Here is a 16,096-nt window from a genome sequence, read left to right as displayed (position 1 = left end):
TTGAATATATCCAGTGGCTGAAAGTGTGTGACTTAGAGATCACCTAGTCTCTTCATGTAGTCATTCAATTAAAAAAACATTCATTGTGGCCCTCCCTGGTGGCGCAGCGGGTTAAAGTGCAGCACTGAGAATCGAAAGCCACTTCCGCATGAGTTCGATCCCCGCCTACCCCGGAGGTGACCACATGGCGCGACAGACCTCTCCTGACCCGCCCGCTGCTCCCCTCAGCAGTGTACTTCCTCGATCTGCCTGTTCTGCTCCCCACTCTGTTCCTGGTGAATTCTGTCACCCTCCGCATCACTGGCCTGTACCCTAGTTCTGTACGAATAAATAAATAAATAAATAAAATTCATTGAAATCTTATTTCTAATCAAGGGTGATACTATATTGAAGATTCTGAGAGAAGTACACATTTCCTGTCCTCAAAAAGTTTCTAATATTTGGGCAGATATATACACAGTAAGGATCTGACCCAATATAGTGAGTGGTATTCTGCTTTCTTACAAAATTCTTTCTTCTTTTGAACCAAGGGCAATTCCCAGGAACTGTAGTCCTTATTCACTGGATCTAGGTCAACCTATTAGGGCCACAAAACAAAAGTTTAATCCCTATTTCACATAATAGACCTTCGAGTGTTTTTAAACATAGGTAATACTCCCTTAGTAAGCTAAATTCCCAATTCCTTCCAAAATTCCTATTTGAAGTTGAGTTTCACGTTCTTTTGTCCATCTGGTTGTTCTTCAATGAACATGTCCCAGTCCAGCTTATTCAACTAAATTCCAAATATGATCAGACAGTGGCAAGTAAAGTTGAACTTCCCATTATTCACTCTTCTGGCTCTTGTTTATTTACAGATGCAAGGAACCCATAGCTTTGTTGGCCACCAACAAAGCTGTTCTCTTGAGACTGTTTGTGCCAAACCTACTACCCTTGCCTCTTTCCCCTTTCTCTCCAGTCTTCCTGCTCAGTCCCTCAATACCATAAATATTCTTGAGTATGCTGCTGTGTAAATCTTACCAGACTCTGAAGCATCAGACATGATGCTTGTCTTCAAGGAGCTCATAGTCTTACTTATTTGGTCAAATTTAGTTGCCTCCAAAAAAATAATAAATAACTAAGGCCAAAAATATTTGTAATCAGGTGACCATCTTTTTCCTAGAGCCTTCTTTAGAGCTGTTAGTAGTGGTTGGTAGACTTCTGGGTATGATTGAAAACAGATATCTTAGTTCAAGTGCCAGTGCAGAACTGGCTTCAAGCCCAGGCTGTCAGGGGCTTTGTCAAATTTTTGTCATTACATTGACCTGGACTGTTGCAGACTTGAGGCCTTTGAATTCCATCATCTGCAAAGAAAGCTGGGGTACCTACAGGGACTAACACCTCATAGGCCATGGAACAGCTTTCCAACACCTGGCACCTGCCCAGTGCCAATCTAGAGAGCACAGGGAGAAAAGTTCTTTCAGATGTTGGCGTGAGTCTGCCTGTGTTTAGACTTCTGGGAGACAACACATTTAATTTGCTTTGACAGTGCCTTCCCCCAGGAGGAAATTTACTCAAACACCCTGCCTTTTTCACATTCAGCACATTGCTTGTTTGCTTTCCCATTTTTACCATGGGGAGTTTCTATGTGTTTTATACATGTACGTGCGTGTGTTTACCTCCAGTAACCCACATAACCTTTGTTAGATCCATTAGACCAACTTAGAGTGTGGTTTTGGTTCACAGATGGAAGGCATATATGACCATTCTTTAAAACCAAAATGCCAACCCCGCCAGGTCCTGGGCAAGCATGTTCACCTGCTTGGTGTTATACTATTTGCTCTTCAAAATAACTTTCTAAGGTGGGCACCAACATTACCCCCATTTCACAGACAAAGAAGCAGATGTTTAGAGATGACTTGTCTAAAGGCACAGAGCTAGGAAGAGGCAGCTGGCCCAGAGTCCTTAGTTTGGTCAAAACTATGAAAAACTTTGACTTCAGGGAGTTATTTCACCTACAAAATTCACTCTCACAGCTGTGTGACCTTGAGGAAGTGGTTTCCAATCTCAATGTTTGAGACAACAAAATGCCAACAAAGGTGCCTATTTCTCATAATTATTATAGCTAAATACCTCTCACAGTACTATTTGAGGGAACGAGGGGGTCTTTGTTAGACTCTTCCCTCAACCTTGAGTTGCTGTAGAATTAAATCCCAGCTAAGCTCTCCAGTTTGTTCCCCTTTCATCTTTTGGTCTCTGATGGTAAACTCAGTCCTCTTTTAGGAGTAAAGGGAGTATAATAGACATAATCTAGAATATAAATTTTACTGCAATAAAGGTGATGCATCCAGTCATCTGATCAGTTGTCCTAGAGTCTAACTTCTTTTCTTCTTGCCTGAAGCATTAGGATCTATCCTCCTATAGAGGAGGTAGCAGAGGGTGGGTCTCTGTGGGGCAGTAGGGAGACCTTAGCTCTTCTATTGGGTACTCCCAAAGAGTTTCCAACATTCAGCTGAACAACAGAAGCAGATGAAGGAATTATAGTTTGTAAGTACAGACTTCTGTTAACTGGGATACATCAGAGAGAAATAGAAAAGGTACCAGAAGAGAGGGTTAAATGTTAGGTAAAGAAAGGAGAGACCTAGACTGAATAGCAGGCTCCAATCTCACCCTTCACTGGTTCTTCCTGTCTTTGGTGCTGCAGCCCCACAGCAAGCTGCATTGACCACAGAGGGTTGTGTGCTCAGACCAGAGCAAAGGCGGGTGTGTCCACGCCATGGTGGTCTGGTGGAGGAGAACCTCCTTTCTTCTGCTAATAGGGGACATGAGTCTCCTTAGTTGGGCTGCCTGGTAGACCTCTTTCAGGCAGGAATTTTTCCTCCATGACCTCTCTTCCTTTCCTACAAAATGAGACTTTGGGATTTCAAAAAAGAATAGCAGAAGTGGCAAAGAGGGCAGGTTTTCCTATACCTCAGCCCTAAATGCAGGATGCTGTATTATCAATTGTGACATCTTCACCAGGATACGGTGATGCTAATGATTTATTTCTCAAATGGGTAGTGAGCAAACAAAATGAGGTTCTGTGATGTGTTTCCAAGGCTCGCATAGTTTCTTCACTCCAGGGTCTCCACCAGGAAGGAGCGTTGTTGTATTGTCTTCCTCCTGCAGATGCCCCTTTGTATTTCCAGCAATGTTTTTTTCAACATCCAGAGAACACCCACTCATAACACATGTCCAGAGAACAAGCTAAACTGTGCATTCCAATACTAATGCAAGGAAAAACAAGTTCCTGAAAATCTGATTTCCTACCAGGACCTACTGCTGTGATAGAAAAGCAAAGCTAAGGTAAAAGGCCCTGTTTTCCAACTTACCATACACCCAATTATAAAATCAGTTATGTATAGGCATCTGAATTCTTAATCCAAATCTGAGAACATTTGAAGGTACACTTTCTGATGAATGAAGGCAGCTGCTTTTTGAACATAAGCAAAGCAAAGAGGAGCCACAGGGGGAAGTAATTCACTAGAAACTAAGTGGGAACATACAGCGTGTTCAGGAATAAAGTTCACGTGTCTCCCAGCCAGAGTGAGTCTTCACGAGCATTTAGCATCAAGATATCTGGTCAGTGGAGACTCATTATTTATGGGATCCCAAGTGGATTCCAAATCGGTGAGATCCTCCCAAATGGAAGAAATATACATACATACATACATAAATACATACATATATATACATATATGTGTGTGTATATATATATATATATATATATAAACATTCCACCACAAAGAAAATTTTGCAAATGTCTCCCTCCTACTTCCTTGTTGCCATTGAAAATTATTCCGTGTCTACTAAAATTTCTACCATCTCTGACACCATCGCCTGGGGCAAGTTTTGTAGCAAACAGGCTTCTATTCTGTTAGATTTAGCAACCAACAGTCAGTCAGAGAAAATAGACTTTCCTCATTTTTTTCACTAAGAAGACTGGTTGGCATGTGATTAACAGGTTTGAATTTTGCAGACTTCATGAATCAAAATCTATAAAGTATGTAACACTTACCTGCCATTGATCCAACCTATAATTATAGTAATTTTATTAGGAGACATAGTGTGTCCCATTGGGTTTGAGAAGGATTGAACCATGAAATTTTAGATTTGAGAGGGATTATTTGAGGTTGATTAGTTGAATTCTTTCAGGAATGGCAATAAGCGTTGATTGAGACCCATTTTTAGACCGGACATAAATGAGCTCCGTTTCTGCCCTCAGAGAGAGAGATATGGTACTTTTTTTATATGGAGTGACTTAGCCTGTTTAAGAAATCAGGAAGCCTTGTCAAAGGAGAACTGGACAGAAAAGAAGGAATAGGGTTTGCCAAGTAGGAGATATGGGAAGGGTAAGTGCAAAGATGTAGAAACAGATCCAGAAAGATCAAGTGATATGGCCAAGGTCCCACAGCAAAACTATCACAGAGCAAGATGTGGAGGCCAGGCCTCCTGCCTTCCCGCCCTGCATTCCTTCTGCAGCAGGACACACCCACCCTCCCGTTGCACCACTAGTGAGTGGCTTCACATGAAAATAATATCACCTTAAACTTTACTCACAATTCTTATTTTTAAAGGAATGTTCAAAATGAAATGTCATCTTTTATAAAACTAGTATATAGGATGCTTCTTCGGAGGCATCAAGAACATGGATTCTTTTGGTAAATTCTGCTGTCCCTCAGCAGCTTGGCTTTTGAAACTTGTTCTGCTGTTACCCAGCCCTGAAGTAAAGTCACATCTTGGATTAGACCTCTTGTTCTTAACACTGCCTGTGTTAGCAAGGGGACATGGAATGGGTGAAACTTCCTACTCATGAAAGGAGCCACAAACTACACCCTCTTTCCTAAGTTTTTAAACAGTTTCCAAGTTGATATTGGCAGACATTTAGTAAAGAGCTTTCTGCATGATGTTATGAATTCCTGTCCAACCCACCTATTCACACCCCAGCCACTCTTGAGGTCCGTCTCTTCCTTAAAGCCTCCCCTCTCCTGGTTTCACACCACTGCACTTGCCATTGTATTGGCCTAAAGTGTTTAAGCCTTTATGCCCTTCTCTGGATGCCTTTTCTTCACTGTTGCTTTTAATTATAGGGAAAAATTTTAGAACAGGAGGCAGTCCTAGGGGTCACCTCTGCCAGTGCTTTCATTTCACATTAGAGGATGATGAGGCCCAGAGAGAGGAAAGAAGTTTCTTTAGGTACCTATGGTGGACCCCATGGACATCTAGGTCTCCTTAGGTCCAAGCAGAGCTTCTTCCCTGGCCCCTGCTTCTGTCCAAGGGACAGCAGTCTCCTCCCTAGTAAGCTGCAAGTTTCAGTATGTGGGCTCCTGTCCTACATCTTATTTAACAGAGGCTATATTCTTGGCTTCATGACACAGTTGTAAATTAGGGAAATAGATTGGATCCTAAACTCTGCCTCTTCCTGCTAACTTTTTCCTCTGCTTTCAATTCTCACTCTGCTGCTCTCTCTGAGACATCTGGCAAGTCTCTGCAAGGCCCAAAGAGCATATTATCACCATGGAAGATCAGACTTGGGGGCCAAAGGCCTGGGTTCAAAACCTGCCTCCATGTCTCTTAGTATCTGTGTGGCCTTCAGTGAGTCCCTTTTTTTTTCTCAGATGTTTTAAAAATGTACTCAGAGCAACACATGCTCACAAAACTGGTGGCAGTGAAATGAGATAAACTGTATGAAAATACATGGCAGTTCAGTACACAGTGGCTTCTTCCCTTTAGTCTTCATCTGGCATTAGTGAGAAATGGGCTGTTCCAAATAATCAGATTTTCTAGATAACAGACTTCCTAACTAGAGCTACAAACATTGATTGATTAATTTCTTACTGAATTCTTTCTCAAATGAATGCCTTACTTCTTGGACATGTCACACAGAGTAGACCAAAAGTACTAGGAAGAAGTAGAGAAAGTAACATTCCAGAAAAAATATGGACAAGACAGCAGAGGCTGGGATGAAGGATGGGCAAAGGAAAGATGAAAGAAAAATCTAATGCCTTTTGAAAAGCCTTTTTTTTTTTTTTATCTTAGCAAATGGGAGTCAGTAAGTGGTTTTATGCAAGAGGATCAGGTTTGTTCTGGAGAAAACAGTGATGCTGCTGGGTGGAGAATGAATCAGGTGTAGAATGTGAGAGGAAGCTGAGGCCGCTGCATTAACCTTGATGAGAGGAGTGGTGGGAACCTGGACTGACATGAGAAGTGAGAGGTGAGAGGAGACAGATTTACAGATGCCAAGTAACTTTATGGAAAAATGAATTAATGGAATATTACCCCATTATAAGAGAAATGTAAAACACAAATATACAAAGAAGACCATGATAATTGCCCACTAACCCATCATCCAAAGAAAAACACCATTAATAAGCTAAATGGTTGTTTCCAGTGGTCTCCGCTGAAGGATTTCTAATGCATTTGTAGATCCATATTTGGTTTCAAAACAATAATGTTGAGGCAGGCATGTTCCAGAACACCACTTTCAACAACACCTCAGCAAGAGTAAAAGTAACATTTTGAGGGGGCCCACCCTGGTGATGCACAGGTTAAAGCACCGCATTATGAAGTTCTCCAAAGCCACTGCAGCACAAGTTCAATCCCCAGCCAGGGAGCTGACCCACATGGCACAGCAAACCTCTCCTGTCTTGCCCACTGCTCCCCTCAGCAGTGTACTTTGTCAAACTGCCTGTTCTGCTCCCCACTCTGTCTCTGGTGAATCCTCTCACCCACCACACCTCTGGCCTGTACCCCAGTTCTGTGTGCGTAAGTGAGTCTTTAAAAAAAAAAAAGTAACATTTTGAACACTCCTGCTTCCTTTCAGTGACTGTCCAAAAGAGTTCCTGGGTGCCCTGATTGACCTGGCGCTTGAGCCTTTGTTCCTCTCTTTGAATAAAGGGGTTTCTGTCTTCAGCTCTCCCTCTGTTCTCCCCCCAGAATCAGTGGATAACTGCCCCAGCAACTGCTACGGCAACGGGGACTGCATCTCGGGGACCTGCCACTGCTTCCTGGGCTTCCTGGGCCCCGACTGCGGCAGAGGTGAGGACCCTACATGTGAACCCTTAGTTTCTGGGGCACCCAGCTCAGGTTCCACTGCTGAGAGCAGGCACACAACTTCAGGCCACCTTCAGGCTGGCAGAGCCGTCCCAAGCGCCATCCCCGAGAGGGAGGTCTGCAGACAGAGCCGCGGCCCGGCCAGCCGCCGGTGCCCACATGTGGGTCACTCCAGGTGGGCAATCGTGGTGAACGTAGTATCCTTTGAGAGCAGTGTGGGAGAGGCAGGGGGTGCCTTTTAAAGAGTAGAGAAGGAATGAGCCTTTGCCAGGTGTCTTTGAAGCTCCAGTGCAGCTGGTGTGCTTTCTTCCCGGCCCCGGGGATGAGGCCTGAGTTATTGCTCTATTACACCCTCTAATAGTACAGACAGAATCTTGGCTGAGACCAAGGTGGGAGGGGGCTTGGGAGACAAGGCTGCTCTTTGCCACACAAGCCCCTGATGTTGCAGCTATTTGGCACAGACAGTGCTAATGATAACCCCTGTTGAGATCATTTACAAGGCTGCTGCCCACCCCTACTCTGTGCCTTTAGCCTTTATTTCTGTGGAAAAAGAATTAACAAGGAAAATGCCGACGGAGATTGTAGCTCCTGAGGATTTAGTACTCCATTGAGAAAATAAAATGGACCCTTGCCTTTTGAAGGGAATTATTCCTTATAGGTGTACATGGGTATGTTCACGGATAAGCAAGCTCAGGGGCTTCCTGTGTTCCTCCCTCTCCCCTCCCCTGCCCCCCAAGGGCTCCCTCCTTGGTTTTCCCACCACTCACTCTTTCAGCAGGCTTTTACTCTGCACCCTCTTGGACTCAGTCCTGTGCTAGGCACTGGGTTGCAGCCCTGGGCTGGACCCCACCCAGAGCCTCTCAGGCTGGGAGGCAGACCAGTCAGAGCACACAAAGCAGTTCTGTAAGCGGAACTCACGCTAATAAGGTTAAATGCAGGAAGCCTCTGTCAGAGTGAAAGGGAGCAACTGTCTTGCTTGGACTGAATAAGGACCAGAAAGGCTCCCCGGAGGAGACACTGGGGTGAGGCCTGCTGCTGGAGGGTTGTGCATCGGTGGGGGGGTCCCAAGCCAAGGAAACAGCCACTGTGCAGACATTCAGAGGATTCTGGTGCAGCCTCAGGGACTCTGCTTACCCTTTCAAATGTGCAAAAGACTCAGTTTGAGGTAGCAGAGGCAGCCCAGGAAACGCAGTAATTACTGCTGAGTGTTTTAAAAAGGAAAGAAGCCAGGTAGGGACCTGGAAGGTGGTGCAGAGGGAAGAGATGAGTCATCACTCTCACAGGAATTTCTGTCTCATCCCATATGCACTTAAAGTTAAGAGTCATGTATAAAAGAGCCTTAGTGTAGCTCAGTAAGGCTGGTAGGTACTTACAGCACAATGCAATATAATTTATTTTTATATAGTGTCCTCCGTACCCATGATCACAAAGCCCTTAAAGCTAAAAGGTAGAATGAAAAGATGATATTTTAAAGCACCAGGTTGGACTCAGCTCTTCTCTTATGGGGCAGTAGTGTGCAGGGCTTGAGTGGAGGCCCTAATGGCAAGAGAAGCCGAGATTTGCTGCTTGAAGAACAGTAAGTGGCACTGCAGGTGAGGTTTGGGAAGGAACTGGAGCACTCTCAGGAGGAGAGCACTGGTGGAACAAGGGGCAGGCAGGAGGCCCAGCCGCCATCACTTCCAGTGAGACCAAAGAACAGATCGAGGCCTCCTGATGGAGGGTCCTGGGCTGCACTGTCACCCGAGGGGGTGGGGGCCAGCAGCGTGGTGGGCATCAACTCCACCTGGCCCTGCACTGCACACTTTTGCCTGTAATTCAGATGTGTTTACACTGCAACAAACAGAGCAAGAGAAATAGATGGGCACATAGAGCAAAGCGCTGAGGCTCTTGGTCAAACCAGATGGCCAAGGGGAGAAAGGGACAGAGCAGCGAGGGGTTGACTCACACAGAGCTCTGTACTGTGTCTGCATCTGCAGCCTCCTGCCCCGTGCTCTGCAGTGGCAACGGCCAGTACATGAAGGGCCGGTGCCTGTGCCACAGCGGCTGGAAGGGCGCTGAGTGTGACGTGCCCACCAACCAGTGCATCGACGTGGCCTGCAGCAACCACGGCACCTGCATCATGGGCACCTGCATCTGCAACCCTGGCTACAAGGGCGAGAGCTGTGAGGAAGGTAAGACTGGACAGCAGGGCCAGGAGCACACGTGGGAGCAGGGGGCTCCTCCTGAGGCCTCAACCCCTGAGCCAGGAACCCTTCAGCAGTTGTTAGTCAAAAGGATGAGGACAGCCTAATGTCCTGGTCATTGAAGAGAAGAGCAGTGTCGTGTATTGTATTGCAGTCTTGCTGTGCTAGAAGTCTTATACCAGGTCACTTCAACCCTAGTAGGAACAAGTATTCAGCTCAGACAGTTAGGTGACTTGCCCAATAGTAGGAGACAGAGCTAGGTTTGAGCCCATCTTTCTGGCTTCATAGTCCCATCTGATCTCCTGATCTCTGAAGCAGGAGTCTATCACAGACCTCCAGACTCCATCGTCTGTTATCCTGCTCTTGCCTGTGGCCACACGTGTGCTAACATGCTGACTTGGTATGTGTGTGTTCATGTTTGGGGTTCTTCAGTGCCCATCTTTCTTCATAAAATAAATATATGCTTTGGTCTCCCTGGTGGGGCAAGGAGTTAGAGTGCAGCACTGTGAAGCTATCTGTACCTACAGCAGCAAGAGTTCAATACCCCTGCCCTGAAGGTGACCCACATGGCACAGCAGACCTCACCTGCTGCTCCCCTCAGCAGTGGATTTCAGTCAGTCTGCCTGTTCTGTCTCTGGTGAATCCCCTCAACTCCTGCATCTCTGGCCTGTATTCCAGTTCTTGTATGCATATATAAATAAATCTTCGAGAAATCAAAAAGCAAATAACATGCCTGTGGAGATTGAGGCTAGAATGTGAACTGCTAATTTAACAGTGTGATATAAGTAAGTATTTCTGTTTCTCAAGAGAATGCTGACATGCCCTTGATGGCAGAGCTCACAGAGCAGGCTGGAATTCACCTGCATCCTCTCCCTTCAGACCCTACTTTTCTCCCTTTGACTGCACGGGGTTTCAGGGGAGAGTCTTATCCCACAGCAGTGTGGTGTAGTTTCCATGAATGTCCACTTGGGACTCTGATGAAGCCTTGTGTCCTGGTTTTACAATTAAGTAGCCTCAGTCCCCACATGTACAAAATGGGAAGACCTTCTTCAGTGGGCCATGGTGAGGATCCAGTTAAACGGCCCAGTGCTTGACACAGAGTAAGTGCCCCATAAATGCTAGCACTTGTATTGTTAATTTTCTTCTGGAGACAACGGAAGTACATTTCCTGTCTCTCCACTCACTGAGGTCTTAGAAATGGACAGACTTTCTCTTGAAACCGATGAGCACTGCCTGTGACGAGAGCCTGGCATCTTCGCCAGTGGGTGGAGGAGACTCCAGGAGAGCCAGCCCTCTAAACCCATTCGGGATTTAACAGATAACCCTCTCTCAAGGCATCGTTTTCTCTTTTAAGATAATTATATATATAAAGAGAATATAACAATCCTATTTTAAGAAAGTGAGGAACCGTCTATCTGGGACAGGCTGTCTGTCAACCCCACATGTAGCTGGAGGTCCTGTTCACTTGGAGAGGGATGACTTCAGGCTGTCAGAGAGAGGAGAAGCACCAGCCCCTCAAACAGAGGCACGGGACTTCCCTAATGACAATAGGGACCTTCATCTGCTTTCCCTTTTCATTGTAGCCACTTGAGATGAAGACTCTGAGAAGGAAAGAAAAATGAGGAGATTCCTCTTGACTTTGCAGGGCAGCCCCACCCGCACCCCACCGTGCTGTGTGGCCAGGGAGGGAAAGCTGTCCTTCCCAGGTCAGCTGGCACTGGACAATGCCCCAAGTGCCGGCTCCCTTACAAAGAGAGGAAGAAGTTGTTTAGCTCTTTGATTTACATTATCTTTTTGAAAAGAAGTGTTTTCACTCCTGCTTTCTCTTCTGAGGCGGCCCATCTGGTACTGATTCCTTTTATTTTTTCTGTCCCTCTGGCGAAGCATCACTGGATAGTCCCTCTGTTTATAAGGGGGGGTTGCTGGAAGCCTTTGTCCTCTTCCCTCCCTCTTCGCCCCTCCTCGGGCTGGCTGCACTGTTTATAAAACATTAGCTAACAAGCTTACTTTTTTCCTTCCCCCCTCTTCCTTCTTCTGAAGTTTATTGCCCCATATTTTTAAAAGCCTGAATCAGGCCAGTGGGACTCTTGGAGCGAGTTGGGGGAGGGGCGAGAACAACTTAGGCCCTTTGTAGTGAAAAGTGAGACGCTATGTTTTTGGTCTTGAAGAACCTCTAATAGCTTGTGTGGTCATCCAAGCAGGGAACATTTGAGGAAGAGTTATGTTTGCAGCCTGCCATGCAGGCGTCATCATCTCATTAATGGGATGAGCTTCTGCCAGAATTTTGGCTTAAATGACAACTCTGCCATTTAAGGAACAAAAATGTCACTGTTTGGCACCTCTTCTGAGAAGAAACTAAGTCAGACTGTCTTCTAAAGGAGATTCAGCCCTCTTCCCTGCCAACTTGTCCCCTACTCCTTCAGCACAGTACCTTCCCCCACCAACCCACCCCTACAACAGGCTGACTGGCTCTTCACTGGCCTTCCTGGCAAGTCAAGTCCCTTCTGGAAACTTCCATCTCATCCTAGAGTTCCCTTCACCAGAGGGAAGGGAACACCAGAAAGGAAGGGAAGATGAGGGGTCCTCGTTCAGACCATTTTAGCACAGCATCCTCATGGCACTGGGCTTAGGGTAAGCAGGGACAGTGCTCTGGCAGGAACCTCAGCCAGTTCAGCAGAGGTTTCCCCTGGAGAAGCAGTCCTCTTTAAAACTTCCGTCGTGTTCCACACTGACTTGGCCATGTCCACCTTCAGGAGCTGTGAGTCACTGCCTGGAGGTAGCCTCTCAACAGTTCCTTCTGATCTTTGTTCCCTGTCTGGACCATCTTCTGAGATCATAGCATTCACTTTGCCAGCTCCTGGGTCTCTTTCACACTTACTGTGTCTGAGGAACAGGACGGTGATGCCAAGCACCACGTGCTAAACTTAGCACCCTCTAGGCTTGCATGCTGACAGGCAAACGGATTTATAGATTCAACCTTGAGGGCGCCTTAGGTGACAGCTTCCACCCAAAGCTGGGGTCCAGGTACTCACACAACAGAAAATACCTTTACTGGAGATAGGATTGCTGAATTGTTTGCTTTCTGGATCTACAGTAACCTAATGGACCAGGATAATCCCTCTAGGTTCCTAAGGTCTGAGGAAGGTCATGAAAATTTATCACTATTCTTATTTTTATTATTTGTAATTACAAGGAGGTCATACTTTAGCCATTATGAACTGGTATCCAGAGACAAGAAGAGATTCTTTGCCTATACTTGGCTTCATTAATTCTCCTCTTTGCCCTATTTCTCTCCTTGTTTCCTTATCTTTTTTTTTTCCTACTTTTAACCACTTTGGTTGCTCATGTTTGTACAAAACTATACATGTATTTCTGAACTGTTCAGATTATAGAGGACACCCAGGAAATCAGTACCAGGAAAGAGTGACTCAACTCTGAATTCTTCCACTTAGCACTGTGTGGTCGTGGGCAAGTTATTTAACCTTTCAGTGTTCAGTTTCCTTGTCTTTAAAATGAAGATAATAATGGCATCTACTTCAGGGGTTGTTATTAGAGTTAAAAGAGATCATGTATATAAAAGGTTTAATAGCAAAATGTGGCCTCAGAAGAGGGACTAAATTAATGCTAATTGTTATTATTGCTGCTGTTGTTATCATTATTATGTTTTTTGTACAAGGTTGCTCCTGACCTCTGATCTTCGTATTTATCATTTAGGTCATTAAGCTGAGCTCCTTTAAAAACCTAAGTAGTAAAAAGTTTTCTTAATAAGCTGGCCCTCAAAAACATTCTGTTCCCAAAATGCTGCCGTTTGTAAAAACTCTGCCCGTTGGTGTATGTGAGGCCAGCTTTCCCAGTCCTTTGTGCAAAAGTCAAATATACAGGGTTATAAAATTTAATTGATAAAGAAAGTAAAAGCTTGTCTGAATTATAAATGAGCTCTGAGCACAGTTTCACCAGGTCTTACTGCTGATTAGCTTGTGAAGATGGAAAAGTAACTTTTCTGCAACAACTTACATCCCCTAGAGTCCATTCAAAGCTTCGTTGCCACTCTGTCCTCATAGCAACCCCAGAGGTGGGTAGTAATCACACACCTGCCCTAGAAATGGGGGCTCAGAGAGGGTATGTGACTTGACCGTGCTATGGAATAGTACATTTTGTCTGCTGACCCTTGAGCCTAGCACACCAGAGGTCGAGTCCTGAGTTCCTTCCCTACATTGTATGACTTCTTCATGAGCTCCTGCAAGGAGCTGGTTGCTGCTCTACAGTACTGTTCCCCCACCAGCTATGGGCTGGGGCCTTGTCAGCACCTCAGTGTCCCCTTACATTGCAAAGCAAGTGGAAGCCCCTACCGCTCCAGAATACCAGCAGGCACTTTAGTTGGGTGAAGAACATGGACCACCCTCCTTTGCCAGCTCTGTCCACTCTCTGCTGCTCCTTGGAGCACATGACATTCAATAGTCTTTCTTTTTTTGTACAGAGCTTTATGGAAGTTAGAGGTCTCAGCTAATTTTATGTAGGTCTGTAACTAAAGCTTTGATTGAGGAAGATCAACCCCAGTCGCAGAATATCCCTGTGTTCACGATCAGACAGAACTGTCTTCAGCTTCCTCTCTGGCAAGGTTTGCTATCTGGTTGGGTAGAAGACATTTACCCCTCTGGGCTTCACTTCCCACATCTGCATCCCACTAGCTTGTTGAGAAAACTGAGCCTGATAATGTATTTAAGCACGTCCCATGGGCACAGAGCAGGTCATTCCCTTGGGACTACGTTGAGCTTGGGCCTGTGTGCCCCGGTGCTGCTAGACTCCAGCTGTATCACCCTCCTACCCCTCGAGAAGAAGCTGTGCAGAGCCACCACATAATGCTGACTAGTCCCTGAAATGTTTGTTTACTGGAGAGTGAAGTTTGAAAGACTTACCAGTTATAAGAACTTGATGATAAAAATCTACTGGAACTGAAATGCAAAATAAGTTCTTCTTTATATTATGGAAATGTTTTTCGAGCTCCGTATTCACATAAGTAAAGATGCATTATGAAGTTGAAACAAAGACCGGTTGACAAAGACGTGTTGAGTTCTCCTCCGTGTGGGCTCTTTTCTGGGAGATAGACACATGGGAGTGAAGAAAGCGAAGCCCAGGCCTGGGTGACTGCAGTTACCACAGACACAGGCTCTGCATCAGCACTTGATGCTTACTTCCCACTCCAGCTCCCCCCACAGACCCAGAGCTAGGACTCTGGAGCCACATTTTACATGTGAGGGAAGGAGACTCAGAGACCCAGCAGAGGCAGGAACCTAGGCCCACCGTTTGCTACTCATTGCTCTGCACCCCACCCAGCAGGCTCTGCACCCGCGGCCTGTGTGCTCCTGGAGCATATGGAGCCCCTCCCCCATATGGCAGGCTGCTTAAAGAAACTACTCTCCTTGCCAATCAGCCGCTCACCCAGGTTTTCTTTCTCTGTGTCACAGTGGACTGCATGGACCCCACGTGCTCGGGCCGCGGCGTCTGCGTGCGAGGCGAGTGCCACTGCTCCGTGGGATGGGGCGGCACCAACTGCGACACGCCCAGGGCCACGTGCTTGGACCAGTGCTCAGGCCATGGAACTTTCCTCCCAGACACCGGGCTGTGCAGCTGTGACCCAAGCTGGACTGGACACGACTGTTCTATTGGTAAATGCAGGAGGCGAGAGCCTAGCTTGGAGGGAGAGAGGGGCTTTCCAGAACAGAATTACTGTTCTGCCCTGACCAATGGCCAGACCAGTTCCCTGTCCTGTAGCAGAGGATTGCCCATGTTCTTTCCCTGAACTCTAACCTTCAAACCTGTGCTCTTAGGTGAACAGAGTATTCAAAAATCGTGTCTTCACATCATTCCTTTCATAATGGTGACTCCAGGGCTGAAAACATTGCCCCTTCACCATATGATTGTGATGATGGATGAGTTTCACCAAAATCTCATGTCTCACATCAAGGTGGATATCCCTAGAGGCAAGGCTGCAGAGAGCAGTGTATCTTGGGGGCTAGCAGGGTGGGTGGAGCTTGGCCCCTGTGGGCATGGGACTCGTGGCCCACCTGTCAAGCCCTTGGGTTTCACTCATGCTTCAGAATGAAGTCCACATTCAGGCCAGTACTTAGAGTTTTCTGTGATCTGCCAGCCTTGGCCTGCTAGACTCTAAGCTCCACCAGGGTAGCAAACTTGTCTTAGTCACTCTGCAATGCCAGGACTCCGCAGGCCTGGCCCATAGCCGCTGCTCAGTGAACATTGATGAACGAATAAGGCAGTATGTAAATGAGCTCAGGATCAAATGTTTTCTTGCTTGTGGTATTTGGTTTACCACAGGGCTTCTACATATAAAGTTCAAAGATAATGATACTGTCACTCTTGTTTATATGCACTCTGTGGTTAAAAACCCTCACTGGAGGATTAAATGAGAACCTTTGTGAATCACCTAGCACAGTTCCAAGAAAGTATAGGTAAGGTCATGTCTGATATCCATTTTAAACAGTGTCCACAGCCAAAATCCAAAAAAATGAAAAGGATGTCATCATCCCTTTTTTACCAACCAACATAGCACTTTATTCAGTGGATATTTATTGAGCACTGACTATGTGCTGGTCACTCTCCTAACCCAATGGGATAAAGAGATAAGATAGTGAGACTTTTTTTTTTCCTTTTAAAGATTTATTTATTCATACAGAACTGGGGTACAGGCCAGAGGTGCAGAGGGTGAGAGGATTCACCAGGGACAGAGTGGGGAGCAGAACAGGCAGATCAACGAAGTACACTGCTGAGGGGAGCAGCGGGCGGGTCAGGAGAGGTCTGCCATGCCATGTGGATCTCCTCCGGGGCAG

The 16,096-nt window shown here is 46.0% G+C and overlaps 1 protein-coding gene across 1 annotated transcript in view; it reads left to right on the top strand.

Annotated features, from left to right (window-relative positions):
- Window positions 1-16,096, top strand: part of TENM4 (teneurin transmembrane protein 4) — a 511,167-nt gene that overhangs the window by 365,020 nt on the left and 130,051 nt on the right. The window contains exons 11-13 of the mRNA XM_004683244.2: window positions 6,952-7,053; window positions 9,045-9,239; window positions 14,717-14,917. Of these exons, the coding sequence (XP_004683301.1) occupies window positions 6,952-7,053; window positions 9,045-9,239; window positions 14,717-14,917 (498 nt within the window). The remainder of the gene's footprint in view (window positions 1-6,951; window positions 7,054-9,044; window positions 9,240-14,716; window positions 14,918-16,096) is intronic.

The sequence above is a fragment of the Condylura cristata genome, unplaced genomic scaffold (genome assembly GCF_000260355.1).
Source record: "Condylura cristata isolate star-nosed mole 26May11 unplaced genomic scaffold, ConCri1.0 scaffold00015, whole genome shotgun sequence".
Lineage (NCBI taxonomy): Eukaryota > Metazoa > Chordata > Mammalia > Eulipotyphla > Talpidae > Condylura > Condylura cristata.
This window is presented reverse-complemented; position numbering and strand designations above follow the sequence as displayed.